The 15,776-nt window shown below is 41.1% G+C and overlaps 1 protein-coding gene across 1 annotated transcript; it reads left to right on the forward strand.

Annotated features, from left to right (window-relative positions):
• The first annotated feature begins 1,857 nt into the window (after positions 1-1,857).
• Positions 1,858-3,599, forward strand: LOC143449734 (uncharacterized). The gene has a single exon (XM_076950045.1). The coding sequence runs from the start codon at positions 2,092-2,094 to the stop codon at positions 3,202-3,204; it is 1,113 nt and encodes a 370-aa protein (XP_076806160.1). The 5' UTR covers positions 1,858-2,091; the 3' UTR covers positions 3,205-3,599.
• Positions 3,600-15,776: the final 12,177 nt, after the last annotated feature.

Raw genomic sequence — 15,776 nt, forward strand, 5'->3', positions numbered from 1 at the left:
AGTTGAGGGTTTGGGCGAACTTGCGACCATCGAGACCTTCTGGATGGAAATTCATTTGCAATTTTTCATCGTTCGCAGTAGAACCGCTTGGTGCCAGCTGCGACTTGTTCTACGACCTGAAGATTGTAGAAAAGAGGAAGTGAAACTCAACTTGTTCAACCGCAGAAACCACTCAAACAAGATTATGGCCTTTTTCTGGCAAGCACAACATTGGCAACGACCGAATCTCATAATTGTCGCGGCGTCATACACCAGGCAACCGTTGTTAAGCGGAACATTGTTTCATTAATCATCAGGCAAAACAAACGAATCTTTCTTTGTGTTTGAGAATAATAAATCTGCTCGTCCAACACGAAAGTGAGTGAGTTTGAAAGGAGCCAGCACGCGCAGGTTTAAACTCGAACTGTTGCATTCAAGTTAACTTAAGAAAGAAAAAGCAATGTTTTCATCATCAGCATTGAGTTCTTCATCTTCAGCATTGAGCTCATCTTCATCAGCATTGAGCTCCTCAGCATCCGCATTGAGTTCCTTTTCATCCGCACTGAGATCTTTTTCATCCGCAATACTTTCTTTAACACTCGTGTTATTGTTATTATTGTTGGTTGGTTGTTGGCTGTTTGTCCCCAAGTGGCTTGGCGTTGCAATCGTCGGCTTCACGTTTGGCGTCTTAGTAACAATCGTGTATTAGCAACGAAGCAGCAGATTAGTAGAAAAGAAGAAATAATCAAGAGAGAAACCAGTCAAGAGATGGAAATTCTGTTCTTAACAAGTCCGATGAATGAAGTTGGTTTGAACGAGCTCAGTGGACAAGAAAAATGACGTCTGTCTTCTTATTGCCTGAAAACACGATAAATGGACATGGAATTTTCACATTTTTTAACGATGTTGCTTTAACTTGTATATATTCCGAAAATAAATTTTTCTTGTCGAATTAACCGTGAAGGTGCTTCTTGCTGGAAAGAAATGTTTACCGTTGATTAGGGAAGAACACGAGTTGGTCACATCGACTAGATGATGATTTTATGCGGTTAGAGGAAAATGTTTTTAGGTAACATTTTATACTCGGCCTATAAGCCCACTGCTGATTATTGACATGATTTGGACACGCTAAGAAGTTGACATATACGGTTTATTCTATAATAACAACTTTAATGGGGGCTTTTTGTTTATTGTAAAACTTAAACGTAAATTACAGTACTCATTTGCTGTATGTTAAGAAAAAGGATTTAAAACTACATTAAAATAAGCGAACTTGAACAACAGGAAAAAGATGGTGGCATTCGGTTGTGAGAGTTCCTCAAAAAGGAGTCGACGCATTTCTTGGGTAGTTTCTGTTACATCCATCAGGACCCCAAAGTATTCCAGTACCTACGTGTTGAGTTACTTCAAACAGTTCATCCGGTAGTTTAATGATTAACCCCACAGCGGGCCATTTAAAGCAAGTTAAAAAGTTACGAGGTGTTAAACGCTCGCTGGCAAATGTTGAATTTTACGACTCAAGATTTTACGTGTGTTTGTGTGAGCCAAGATATTCACAAAAAAACTTGCAACGTGTCTAAAGTAATAGTTTTGACGTAAAGTTAACTCGCACATAAGCATCTGTATATTTCTCGTGTGAACTTGTATGAGTTGAGGGTTTGGGCGAACTTGCGTGTATCCAGACTTTCTGGATTGAAATTCATCTGCAAGTTTTCATCGTTCGCAGTAGGACCGCTTGGCGCCAGCTGCGACTTGTTCTACGACCTGAAGATTGTAGAAAAGAGGAAGTGAAACTCAAAGTGGGAACTGAAATTCAATTGGTTCAACCGCAGAAACCACTCAAGCAAGGTTTTGGCCTTTTTCTGGCACTGGCAAGTACAACATTGGCAGCGATCGAATCTCATAATTGTCGCGGCGTCATACACCAGGCAAGCATTGTTAAGCGCAACGTTGTTTGATTAATCATTAAGCGGAACAAGAGAATCTTTCTTTGTGTTTGAGAATAATAAATCTGCTCGTCCAACACGAAAGTGAATGAGTTTGAAAGGAGCCAGCACGCGCAGGTTTAAGCTTGAGCTGTTGCATTCAAGTTAACTTAAGAAAGCAAAAGCAATGTTCTGGTACAGATATGACATTGGCGGTCTTAGGGAGAGAATCGCTTGCGCGGATCGGTTCCACATTGGCTGGTACAAGAAAAGCGGTGTTATTGGCCACACAGGAATCTACATAAAGATTGATGATGACGTCAAAATATCAATAGACTATGGAGAAGCACCGAAGGAAATGCCTCCCCATCCAGGCTCGTCTTCTGACGTAATAAAGCTGCCTGGTACGATCGGCATCAACGTCTACGTTAACCAACAGACGTCGATCGACAGCGAAGTTGAACAAATGTTGATCAAAATGAAGAGCAGCTTGGAGGGCGGTAGAGAGCTGATGTTTCCTTTCCAACTGATCAACGATATGTTGGAGGTTGGCAGAAATATGGGGGAATACCATTTCGTCGGCAACAACTGTCGCGATTACGTTAGACGCGCGATGCATAAGGTCAGCACATATATTGAGCAGGAGCACTGGGATATATTTTGCAAAAAATTAAAGAATATTCGAATCGATGACGCGATGAAGATAACTGCGGGTCAAACTACGGCAATTGCAGCGACGGCCACTGCCGGGTTAGTCTGCCCCCCAGCTGGCCTTGTCCTTGGTCTTACCACGTTGGCGGGACAATTGTCTGTGTTGTCTGGCCTCTCCGGCTCATCAAGATCGTCAGGAAGTTCTTCTTCATCTAAATCGAAATGCCTTTCCTCATCATCAGCTGTATTGAGATCATCATCAGCTGTATTGAGATCATCATCTTCTGTATTGAGATCATCATCTTCTGTATTGAGATCATCATCAGTTGTATTGAGATCATCATCAGTTGTATTGAGATCATCATCAGTTGTATTGAGATCATCATCAGTTGTATTGAGATCATCATCTTCTGGAGTGGGACCCCCTTCAACAGCATCTAACTCTTTTCCATTAGCATTAGCTTCTTTATCATTCGTATTATTCTTGGCTGGTTTTTGGCTGCTTATCCCCAATGAGCTTGGGTTGATAATGGCGTCTGTCGTCGTGTTTGGCATCTTTGTGGCATTCGTGTGTCTGTTAGCAGAAGGAGAAGAGAGAAGACAGAAGACAGAAGAGAAACCAGTCAAGAGATGGAAATTCTGTTCTTAACAAGTCCGATGAATGAAGTTGGTTTGAACGAGCTCAGTGGCAAGAATAATGACGTCTGTCTGAAACGTTCATGACATTTTTAGACTTTTCAACAATGCTGCTTTAGATTTCGAATTAAAGGCAGACAATATTTTGCTGAATAATAATGAAGTACCAACTGTAAATACTTCCGATATTCAATCGTCGATATCACACACCTCAGCCTACCGGAAGGCCGAAGATTTTCATCGATGAATGAGCATCAAAAAAGTTGAGCATTGTCGAATAGTTATCTTGATGCTTGTGAATATAAATGTTGTGTCTTTGCATAGGATTGCTCGTTAGCTTTGGTGTCTTTCAATGTTGGTAATTTTCGTCAGTGAGTATTTTAAAAGTTTAAGAGAAATTCAGCAAATTTACAACTTGTGTTTTCTACAAACTCTGCGAAAGTCATTAGCTTAGGTATCAGCGGTCTGCAATGTTTTTAGGTTGTTGGCAGTCATGGCAAAACCAACATGATGACAGATGCATACAAGATGCATGATGACAGGCGATGACCCGCCAAAGGCTATAATATTACATCCGAGCATTCAATGTGTGTGTCCTCTTTTCGCTAATTTTAAACTAATTTTCTCAAAACTTTCAAGTTGACAGAGACAAAGAATTTTCTTTTTTTGCTTCGTTGCGAATATCAGCGACTTAACTTGACTCGAGTCATTTCCACCAAAAGACGAGACGTCGTAAGTATGATTTGTTTGGCACTACTTCACCACCTAGCGGATATGTGCTTTAACAAAGATTATTGTCATCAGCGTCAGAAATCTGTTTTTGTTGAATTTCAGCTAAAAGCAGTTACGTTTTCACCATTTGAAAAAAATTTTACTGCTTCAACCATTTTTAAACATATTAAATGCATGGACGCATCGCCCGTGTGTTGTGACGTCGATGTAATGGCATTAAAATAGACGGCCAGTAACAAAAGTGCTGGTACTTCAATAACTGAATAATAATTTCAAAGGTTAAATACGACCAGCTTGAAAAACAATGCGTTTTTGTATCGTCCAGTGGCTTTGTTAAACAATAAATTATTGTGGCCGATATTTACAATTTCGAGCGAGACGCTGGTACTTACACGTTTTTACTTGGAATTCAACTTGGAGCAAATTCTGTGCTTTTCTAATCAGCTCTGGAATTTGCGCGCGATTCTCGAAAATTCGTTGCCAGTGTTCGTCCTTCATTCATTTATTTGCCTTGTGTTTTAGTTAAAGTGGTTGGTTGGTTGTTAAGAGTAAGTGAAGAATAATGAAGGTGACTTACAATTTATAAAACAGGGTTAACTTCAGTTTAGTGATGCATGTATATTGACCAGGTATATTGATGCAATATTCTTAAAAATACTGTCAAGTTGAGATTTTATTGGAAAATATATTGAATAATAAGCCACGAGATACTATTACTTTAGGGTTAACTTTACTGTTCTTTTACCACGAACAAGTATTGACAACTTTCATTCTACTTGATCAGGTCTAAATAAGCAGCCAAGAATATTTCAGGTCCGTTAATTACTGGATGATTCATAGAAGTATTGTGAGAGTATTGTCAGGTCTGCAAGTTTCGGTTCATTTAATGTTGAAACATAGTTCACGCGTCTCTTGAGGTTGGATTTAAGTTTGTATTAGTTACGTGGTTGTTGTTGGCGTATTTTGCGCTTTACATGACTTTGAATGTTTGTTCTTATTATATCGCTGTTGAGCTTCTGCGTTGATTCTATGTCGTTGTTGCTTTTCTACGCTTTGGCGTTTGTTACGCTGTTGCGTTGTTGTGGTGCTGGTTTTATTTTGGTTGATTTCTCATTCCATTTATTTTGTTCTGGAGATAGCGACCTTCCTTCTGGTAATCAGGGACGTTTTGTTTGAATTTGTTGCTGTCAAGTTTTCTCTGGATCCTGTTTTCAGAACTTGCGTATAATGCATACGATACCCTGCATCTGACAGATTTGTTTTCAGAAAGATTTTTTCTGGTCTGATATCTGCCAATCAGCAACCTCTCGCTGTGGACTGAATATGGCAAAACCTGCTGAGGCGTAAGAGCCTGCTTTTGTTCATTAAAATTGGCTTCAAGGAATTTGAATTTCATATCACAAACTTTTTCGGTTAAATTAACTTTTGTGACGACAAGTAGATGGGAAGCACCACGTAATATGCGCAGCGGAAGACCCAGCTGATGAAGAGAAAGAGAGTGAGGAGGAATAGGTCGGAGTAATTCTGGGATTCTACGTAAAGTGCCGGAGGTTGGAAGATTGAGAAACCAAACACGAGTTTGGTGACGTCAGCTACGGTTCCAGTTTTCCTTTTCATCCCATTCAGTTGCGCTCCTGGTAAGTTGCAGTTAAGCGAGTAAAGTAACATTGTTAAGCGGAACAAGAGAATCTTTTATTGTGTTTGAGAATAATAAATCTGCTCGTCCAAGACGAAAGTGAATGAGTTTGAAAGGAGCCAGCACGCGCAGGTTTTAAGCTTGAACTGTTGCATTCGAGTTAACGTAAGAAAGCAAAAGCAATGTATTGGTACAGATACGACATTCGCGATCTTAAGGAGAGAATCGCTCGCGCGGATCGGTTCCAAATCGGTTGGTACAAGAACAGCGATTTTATTGGTCACACAGGAATCTACATAAAGATTGATAATGACGTCAAAATATCAATAGACTATGGGGAAGCACCGAAGCAAATGCCTCCCCAGCCAGACTCATCTTCTGACGTAATAATGCTGCCTGGTACGATCGGCATCAACATCTACCTTGGCCAGCAAACGTCGATCGACAGCAAAGTTCAACAAATCTTGATCAAAATGGAGAGCAGCTGGGAGGGCGGTAGAGAGCTGATGTTTCCTTTCCAACTGATCAACGATATGTTGGAGGAGGGCAGAAATATGGGGGAATACCATTTCGTCCGTAACAACTGTCGCGATTTTGTTAGACGCGCGATTGGAAAGGTCAGTGCATATATTGAGCAGGAGAACTGGGATAGATTTTGCAAAAGATTAAAGAATACTCGAAAAGATGATAGGGCCAAGCTGAATGTGGGTCAAGCTACGGCACTGCAGGGTTAATCTGCCCCCCAGTTGGCATTGGCCTGGGTCTTAGTACGTTGGTGGGACAATTGTATTTGTTGTCTGGCCTCTCTGGCTCATCAAGATCGTCAGGAAGTTCTTCTCCGTCTAAATCGAAATCCCTTTCCTCATCATCAGCATTAAGTTCCTCATCATCAGAATTGAGTCCTTCATCATCTGCATCCAGCTTCTCATCATCCACATTGAGCTCCTCATCATCAGCATTGAGTCCTTCATCATCTGCATCCAGCTCCTCATCATCAGCATTGAGTTCATCATCATCCGGTCTAGAAGAGAAAAAGAAGAAAGCAGAAATAGTAAAAAAGACAGAAGAGAAATCAGTCAAGAGATGGAAATTCTGTTCTTAAAGAGTCCAATGAATGAAGTTGGTTTGAACGAGCTCAGTGTGCAAGAATAATGACGTCTGTCTGAAACGATCATGAAATTTTTAGACTTTTCAACAATGCGGCTTTAGATTTCGAATTAAAGGCAGACACTCTTTGCTGGAAAATAATCAAACAGCAACTGTAGCCTACATAGGCCTACTTCAATAAATCGTTGGAGATTTTTGAGTGGTCTTTGTGCTAATGTTGTTTTCCTGGATTTGTAAAGTGTCGTGTTTTATTTCATGTACTTCCATTTATCGATGTTGTTGTGTTCATCCAGAATTGTAATATAATATTGCTTATTGAGATAGCCATTGAGACAAATGGAGAGTAGTGCGATATGCTTCCAACGTTGACATATCATTGAAAATGAAACATAAGATTCTCTGCAAGCTCCTTCTGAACACCATGAAAAATGGCGGACGGAGCTCAAATGATCAACTTCAGTAGCGAGCAGGAGACGCCACTGGCTCGGAGGAATCTCCTGCTCCAAATGCGGGTTCTTGTTCTTGAAGTAGATCTCATGGTTGTTATTTCATTTGCATTTTCGCGAGATTATAAACATAGCGAGGACAGCACGAAGAGCACAAGCTTTGGACATAAATTCTAAACTTTTTTGCTCTGCTTCAAACGACAAAGACATTTGTCAGCGGTTCAGTGCAGTTTCTACGTAAGATTCGTCAAAATGTGAAGATCAACCGCCTGAACCTGCTATGATTGACAACCGTGACAGCGATAACCAATCGTCGATATCACACACCTGAGCCTATTGAAGGTTTTCATCGATGAACGAGCATCAAAAACTTGAGTAATGTCGAGTAGTGGATGCTTGTGAATATAAATGTTGTGTCTTTGCATAGGATTGCTCGTTGGCTTTGGTGTCTTTCAATGTTGGTAATTTTCGTCAGTTAGTAATTTAAAAGTTTAAGAAAAATTCAGCAAATTTACAACTTGTGCTCTCTACTAACTTTGGGAAATTCATTAGCTTAGGCATCAACGGTCTACAATGTTTTTAGGTTGTTGGCGGCAAAGCCAACATGATGACAGGCGGCGAACCGCCAATGGAAATAATATTACATCCGAGCATGCAATGCGTCCTCTTTTCGCTTTTGTATATAAACTAATTTTCTCAAAACTTTCAGGTTGGCAGAGACAAAGTCTTTGCTTTTTGTTTTGCTTCGTTGCGAATATCAGCGACTTAACTTGACTCGAATCATTTCCACCAAAAGACGAGATGTAGCAAGTATGATTTGTTTGGCTCTACTTCACCACCTAGCGGATATGTTCTTTAACAAAGATGGTGCATATTGTCATCGGCGTCATAAATCTGTTTTTGTTGAATTTCAGCTAAAAGCAGTTACGTTTTCACAATTTAAAACAAAAATGTTCCGCTTCAACCATTTTTAAACACATTCAATGCGTGAACACATCGCCCCTGTGTTGTGACGTATTGACGTCGATGTAATGGATGATAAATAACAATAGACGGCCAGTAACAAAAGTGCTGGTGACGTAGTTCAATAACTGAATAATAATACCAAAGGCCAATTACGACCTTCTTGAAAAACAATGCGTTTTTGCATCGTGCAGCGGCATTGTTAAACAATGAATTATTGTGGCCAATCTTTACAATTGCGAGCGAGATGTTGGCACGTTTTCGCTTGGAATTCAACTTGGAGCAAATTCTGTGCTTCTCTAATCAGCTCTGGAATTTTCGCGCGATTCTTGAACCTTCGTTGCCAGTGTTCGTCCTTCATTCATTCATTTGCCTTTTGTAGTTAAAGTGGTTGGTTGGTTGTTAAGAGCAAGTGAAGAATAATGAAGGTAACTTACAATTTATAAAACTGGGTTAACTTTAGTTTAGTGATGCATTAACCAGGTACATCGATGCAATATACTTAAAAATACTGTCAAGTTAAGATTTTATTGGAAAATATATTGAATAATAAGCCACGAAATACTATTACTTTAGAATTAACTTACTGTTCTTTTACCGCGCGCGAGTATTGACAACCTTCATTTTACTTTATCAAGTCTAAATAAGCAGCCAAGAATATTTCAGGTCCGTTAATTGCTGGATGAGTTAAAACCGTTATGGCATCATTTATGTTTGATTAAAACTATTGTTAACTTGAAGTTAACTTTACAATTTAGTTTAAATTAATTACTAATTATCATAATTACATTTATACATAATTACATTTTTTGCTTGTAGATTCTTCTGCGTAGGTGTGGTGATAAATTTATTGAAATTTTGTGGACTGATTGTGTACATCAATTGATTTACTGAAGACATGTAGCCTAATCTCAAGGCATATTGTTGAGTGACAGCTGGTTTGAAAAGCTCTCTGCAGAAAAAATGATCTGGGTGCCTTGGCTGGCTAGTTCACTGATTCATTGAGTTATTATGGAAGTCTTGTCAGGTCTGCAAGTTATGGTTCATTTTATGCTAAACATAGTTCACGCGGCTCTTCTTGAGGTTGGATTTAAGTTTGTATTTGTTCTGTGGTTCTTGTTGGCGTCTTTTGCGCGTTTCCATGTCTTTGAATGTCTGTCGTTACTCGAACTTTATTCCTATTATATCGCTGTTGAGCTTCTGGGCGCGCTTCTGCGTTGATTCTATGTCGTTGTTGCTTTTCTGCGCTTTCGCGATTGTTGCGTTGTTGGAGTTGTTGTGGTGCTGGTTTTATTTTGGTATTTGATTTGTCATTCATTTATTTTGTCCTGGAGATAGTGACCTTCCTTCTGGAAATCAGGGACGTTTTGTTTGAATCTGTTGCAGTCAGTTTTCTCTGGATCCTGTTTTCAGAATTTGCATACGATTCCCTGCATCTGACAAATTTGTTTTCAGAAAGATTTTTTCTGACCTGATATCTTCCAATCTGCAACTACTCGCTGTGGACTGTGTCATAACCTTGAAACTCAAACACTAAATCCGAGCAACTTAGGCTTTATTAAAAACAGAATTGAACAGACCTAAAACAAATAGAATCAGTTAGGCGAAACGTGACAGCTATATAACATTTATATATGTGAACTCATACTATTAAGCAGCCGACCCACCGACACTGCGCTTGCTACTGAAATGAAGTTCTACAGTTCTATTTAAGGCGGCGAAGCAATTAAGGCGTGAGGCAAGGCGTAAACAATTAAGGCGTGAGGCAAGGCGTAAACAAAGGAATGTTAATACAATGGAATGTCACCACATTCACCCCCGGTTAAATAATTATTAAGTATTAATAATAATAAGTAATTACAATGTTTGAAAAAACTACAAGGTCCATTCGCCATATCTTTGTGGCGGTCTTCTCTCTCTCGTGGAGCGCCGCGGGGTTTGTGAATCAGTCTCCATGGAAGACGTTTCCTGGTCTCCATCGTTTCGAATGTCAGTTTCTGTCCGCACACCGTCACCAGTGCCTGTAGGCAAACGTAATTCCGGTTGACGTAACGGTGGAGTGACATCCGATGCTGTGGCTTCCTCAATGTCATCGTCAGCCGGGTTTGCTTGTGGGCAAGGTGCAAGGTCGGAAGTCGACACCGTACTCTCCCTTCCATTTGGATATTTAACTCGTGCGAAGGTGGGGTTCACCATCATTAATTCGACAGGATCGCAGACTGGATCGCCTTTGTTTCGCACAAATCGACGCAGCAGCACGGTTCCTTGATTCAGCAACCACGTAGGCATCGAGCTTCCTAGAGTCGCCCGTCTTGGAAAAGGAAACATTCTTTCATGTGGGGTTTCGTTAGTGGCCGTACACAACAACGACCTAATTCCGTGTAGAGCTTGAGGGAGAACACGTTCCCAATGTTCTTCTGAGGTTTTGTAGGAGGACAAGAGGAGTTTTATAGTTCTCCAAATCGTTTGATTTGCTCTTTCGCATTGCGAATTCCCTTGCGGATGATACGGAGTAGAATAACTTGTCGCAATTCCTCGAGCCATTAAGAAATCTTTGAGTTCCCGACTCATGAAGCTGGATCCTCGATCACTATGTATGTATGCCGGAAAACCAAACAAGCAGAAGAGGTCGGAGAGACAATCGATAACTGTGTCTGAAGACATATTCTTGCAAGGATAAACAAAAGGATAACGACTATATTCATCAAGAATTACTAATAGATATGGCTTCGTTCCTTTAACAGGTCCTTTGAAGTCCATACTCAAACGTTCCCACGGGTGAGTAGCTTTGATGAGTGTCTCAGGCGGTCTTTTAAAAAAGCGGGGTTTAACCTCGGCGCAAACACGACAGGACTTACAAGCGGTTCTTGCTTCCTCGCTCGTGTACGGAAGGTTTCGAACACGGATGAAATGATAGAGTCGAGCGTAGCCTGGATGTCCGAGGGAATCATGAAGCGATGACAAGTCTTTTAGGCAATCCACTGTGGCACAAACTCTTGAAAGGGCGTCGGGGACAACATTTTCCTTCCCTGGCCTGTGGCGAATTTCATAGTGAAAAGGACTCAGTTCTAGACGCCACATCAGTATTTTGTTGTTTTTGATTTTTCCTTTGTTGGTTTTACTGAACATAAAGGAAACCGATCGTTGGTCCGTTACCAATGTAAACGTTCTCCCTTTTAGGTAATGGGCCCATTTACGGACCGCTTCTATGATAGCAGTAGCTTCTTTCTCAATAGAAGGGTAACGTCGTTCACATTTACTGAGCGTCCGAGACATAAACGCCACTGGGCGCCCTCCTTGTGACAAAGTGGCTGCAACGGCGTAGTCGGATGCATCGCACTCAACCTCGAACGGCATATCTTCAGAGATACTACTGAGACTAGCTTTAACAATTTCTTGTTTTAACTCGGCAAAAGCATTTGACGCCTTAGCGTTCAAAGGGAAATCGGTAGCTTTAAAAAGGGGGCCAGCTTTTCCGGAAAAATTCTCGATCCATTTGGAATAGTATGCAAACATGCCACAAATTCTTTTAAGTTCCCGGGGGGATTTCGGTGGAGGCATGTCAAGTAGCGGGCGGAGTCTTTCGGGGTCCGGCTTCACTTGATTGTGGGATATCTGGTACCCAAGCAGGTTTATGGTTTGCTGACGCAGTTTTGACTTCTCTTCGTTGAAAGTTAATCCAGTAAGCTTCGCGGCATTTAGTAAAGCTTCTAAATTTTGATCATGTTCTTCTATTGTCGCGCCAGTAACTGTTACGTCGTCCAAATATGCAAATACCTTTTTTAGCTTATGACGTCGGATGAAATCGTCAATCACTCTTTGAAAGGCGGCCACACCGTTTGTAACACCAAAGGGAAGTCTTTTGTATTGATACAGGCGACCCATAGCTTCAAACGCAGTGAATGGGCGTTCCTCCGCTCGAATCGGTACCTGGTGGTAGGCCGACCGTAGATCGAGTGAGCTATAGTATCTGTCCTTTCCAACCTTGTTGACAATGTCCTCGATGCGTGGAAGCGGGTAAGCATCGAGCAAAGTGAAGCGATTGACAGTTTGCGAGTAGTCGACCACCAAACGACATTTTTCTCGATTTCGCACCACTAGTAATTGAGCTCTCCAAGGCGATTTCGACGGCTCAACGATGTCTTCGGAAATTAATCTTTTAATTTCGGCTTTTATGAAGGCGGAGTCTTCCCTTGAGTAGGAACGAGTGCGAGAAGCGACAGGGTAGTAATCCTTTTGCATAAATTCGAACAAGTTGGGTGGGTCAACATCGGCTGCCGCTACCGCGAAAACCTTTTCCGAAGCAGCGGACACTACAAGAGGATTTTCAGCTCCACCAAATTCGAAAGTAACAGCCTCATGTCTTTGTAGAAATTTTTGCCCCAAGATGATATCGTCACAAGAGTTATGCATTACGTCCAGCACAACGTTAGAGTAGCTCCGGCCGAGCAGTTGAATGGCTGTTTTAACATGACCTTGTGTTTCCAACTGCAGTTCAGTGGAAGCCAAGGTTATATCACTCACTTTTCCTTCCGGTTTTAAATTGATGTTTTCAGCTAAAGAGCTATCGATAAAATTTTCTGAAGCGCCGGAGTCTAACAAGGCTTTAACGAGTCGGCCTTCAATGACAGCGTTGACGACTGTACGCTGGAGGCAGCCGGGAGCACCTGCCAGAAATGAGGTCCCAGATGTTTTAGCGGCGATGGCAGAATACCGTTCTGATAGTTCACTTGATCCCTTGGATTGCTTAGCAGTTTGTAGAAAAGAGCGATTACTGCGGCAGACATTTGAGAAATGGCCTCTTTTTCCGCAATTGCGACATTCTCGATCACGGGCGGGACAATAATTACGACTATGTAGCGCACCGCCACAGTAGAAGCAAGTCTTTTGAGTCCTCAATTCACGTACTTTCGGAGCGACAGCTAGTGATCCTCCAGTTTGTAGTGTGCTTTCTCTCGGTGGCAAAGCGGGCAACGTTGGTTGGGCCGAAGCCACCAGGCGAGGGCCGGTACTGACAGAGCCCATTGAGCTCGATTGCAATTGAGCTCTCTCTAAGTTATCGGCTAAATCGGCTGCTCGCTGTAGGTTGATATCATCTATCTCCAACAGGCGTTGACGTACGAGCGAAGAACTCACCCCATTAATGAAAGCGTCCCGTATAAGTTCGTCGCGGTACTTACTCGCTGTGACTGCTTCAAAAGTACAATCCTTAGCAAGTATCTTAAGGGCACGAAGGTACTCCAGGACATTTTCCCCGTGGTTTTGCTGCCGACTGACCAGTAGATGTCGTGCGTAGACATTATTTCTTGGTCGGATGTACAACTCTTTCAGAAGAGTTACAATACCCTCGTAGCTATCAGCTTCCTCTACGTAGCAGAAAACTTCGGGCGAAAGACAGCTTCGAACAACTCTTGTTTTGTTTATATCGGGCGATTGCGTAGGGCGTAGCTCTTCCAGTGTAGCAATGTAGTCTTCGACCGTCTGTAACCAATACTTGAAGACTTTAGGAGCGTCGACGGTATCCGGGCTAATCGTGAGATCTTTCGGTCGAAGTAAGAGCTTGTCCATCACCTGTTCGTCTTATACTGTTTTTAATATGGCAAATCTGCAGAGGCCTAGGAGCATGCTTCGGTTTTCTGTTCATTAAAATTGGCTTCAAGGGATTTCAATTTCATATCACAAACTTTTTCGGATAAATTTATTTTTGTGGCGACATGTAGATGGGAAGCACCACGTAAGATGCGCAGCGGAAGACACATAGCTTGCTGATGAGAGTGATGAGGAAAAGGATTCCGAAGTAATTCTGGGATTCTATATAAAGTGCCGGAGGTTGGAAGATGTTGAAACAAACACGAGTCGGGTGACGTCAGCTACGATTCCAGTTTTCCTTTTCATCCCGTTCAGTTGCGCGCTCCTGGTAAGTTGCAGTTTGAAATCTATTTTATTGGGATCCATTTGTGTTATAAAATGTTTCGCATAGGACATTCTCCTGCTTCAGGTCCTTCAATTTCCGCAATCAATTTATCTAAGCCTTAAATTGCAAAGTCAACTTAATTTAAATTATCAAGACGATCATGTCAAGAACACTACGATGGAAGCCCAACATTTTAAATGCTCTTTCATTACAAGAACGACCTACAGCTGACATCATCTTCCTCCTGCAGCTTTCTTCAGAGTAGAATACTTGCCGCATTCAAAAGCAATCAACGTCACACAACAGGTGGATTTTGGTCGCATCTGTATTTGTTGGCATACGTCACACAGTTAATAAAGTCAAAGGCAAGCTTACAAGAGTGTTATAAGATGTTTTTATTTACTGTACATAACATTACATTTCCTACTTACCTACAACCTACCGTCAATATACAATACTAAGTACTGTGGTTAACAGTGAAAGTTAAATACGACCATCTAATATAAGTGGTATACTTTTTACAGATTGCTTTTGTTGACTCAGGTTTAATGGAAACTTTGTTGTGCAGATACCTGCCAAAATCAAATCAATGAATCGCCTTCGCTTCCAGCTTTCCAGCTTGTTACGGGCAGGTCTCATTTTAGGAACTCGTTTCCTGGCGTTCCATGCTAACATAGGACTACGTTGGATTCTGATCAAAGCCATGTAATACGCTGTAAGTAGTCCGCAGTATAATAGACTTAACACTCTCTTGCTTTTCAGGATCTCACGGGAGTCCGGCAACTACAATTCAAAACAAATACACAACAATAATTCAAGGAAGTAGCAGGCTGAGTGGCAGATGTTTAGAATGTTACGAGTGCGCTGGTACCCAACGAGGTAGCGGCGATGAGATGTGACGACACAAAAGAGAAAGAAAGCTTCCGATGACATGTTGCTTTCGCGCCAGTGCATCGTAGGTTTTCGGTTTTGGCACCATTGCCATCGCACATTGCGTCCCTGGTGTAGAAATGTTAAATCGTTTATAGAGCAGAAATATGCCACCATGATGGATTGTAGATGACTTGGTTTAAACCAAAGAGATATTTGGTGTCGGTCTAATATAGCTTCTGTAAGAGTATTAATTCCATCTTGCTAATTCTGTATTTTTCTGCGATTTTTTTTCTTTCATACTTCCTTCCTTTGCTCTTTTATATATTTTGTCGCCGGTAGCGAGCGTCAATGAAAATGCGATGGTAATTTTGTTTCAGATACCCCGGGTAAATATGACTTATACCTGATGAAGTAAAGTTTGGAAGATCCGATGTGAATTATCAAATAGCGGAAGTTTGTGTTCGAGTAAATAGTTCGTCCTATGATATTAATGACAATGTAGCAAATAATTTAGCTCGTGCGTCTCATCTGTTACATTTTAAGAAATATTTCTAATTAAATTTAGAAATTTAATCAATTAAGAATTTATATTATATTAATAGATTCTCACAATAATTCTTTGCAGTTTATCCAAAACCAGCAGCAAATTTGCTGCTATTACGTCACATACAGCTACATAGAATATAAGGTGATGGAGTTGATGGCATGATGGGTTCCTCTAACTCTTGAAGTGTGTTGATTGACTGTTGAACTGTTGATTGACTGTTGTTGAACTCGATTGTATTTTTATTGTATCGCATGTTTTTTTCTCTCTCTTACATAGTTTGGACAGAGGGGTTCTCTTTTCTATGTTATTCTTATTGTTGTGTTTTTACTGTGTTTTATCGTCGGGAGGGTGTAGGACCTGATGAACT

Source organism: Clavelina lepadiformis, chromosome 3 (assembly GCF_947623445.1).
Source record: "Clavelina lepadiformis chromosome 3, kaClaLepa1.1, whole genome shotgun sequence".
Taxonomy (NCBI): Eukaryota; Metazoa; Chordata; class Ascidiacea; order Aplousobranchia; family Clavelinidae; genus Clavelina; species Clavelina lepadiformis.

Excerpts from the sequence above, each read along its gene's own strand:
- LOC143449734 (XM_076950045.1), top strand. The coding sequence starts at position 2,092 with ATGTTCTGGTACAGATATGACATTGGCGGTCTTAGGGAGAGAATCGCT.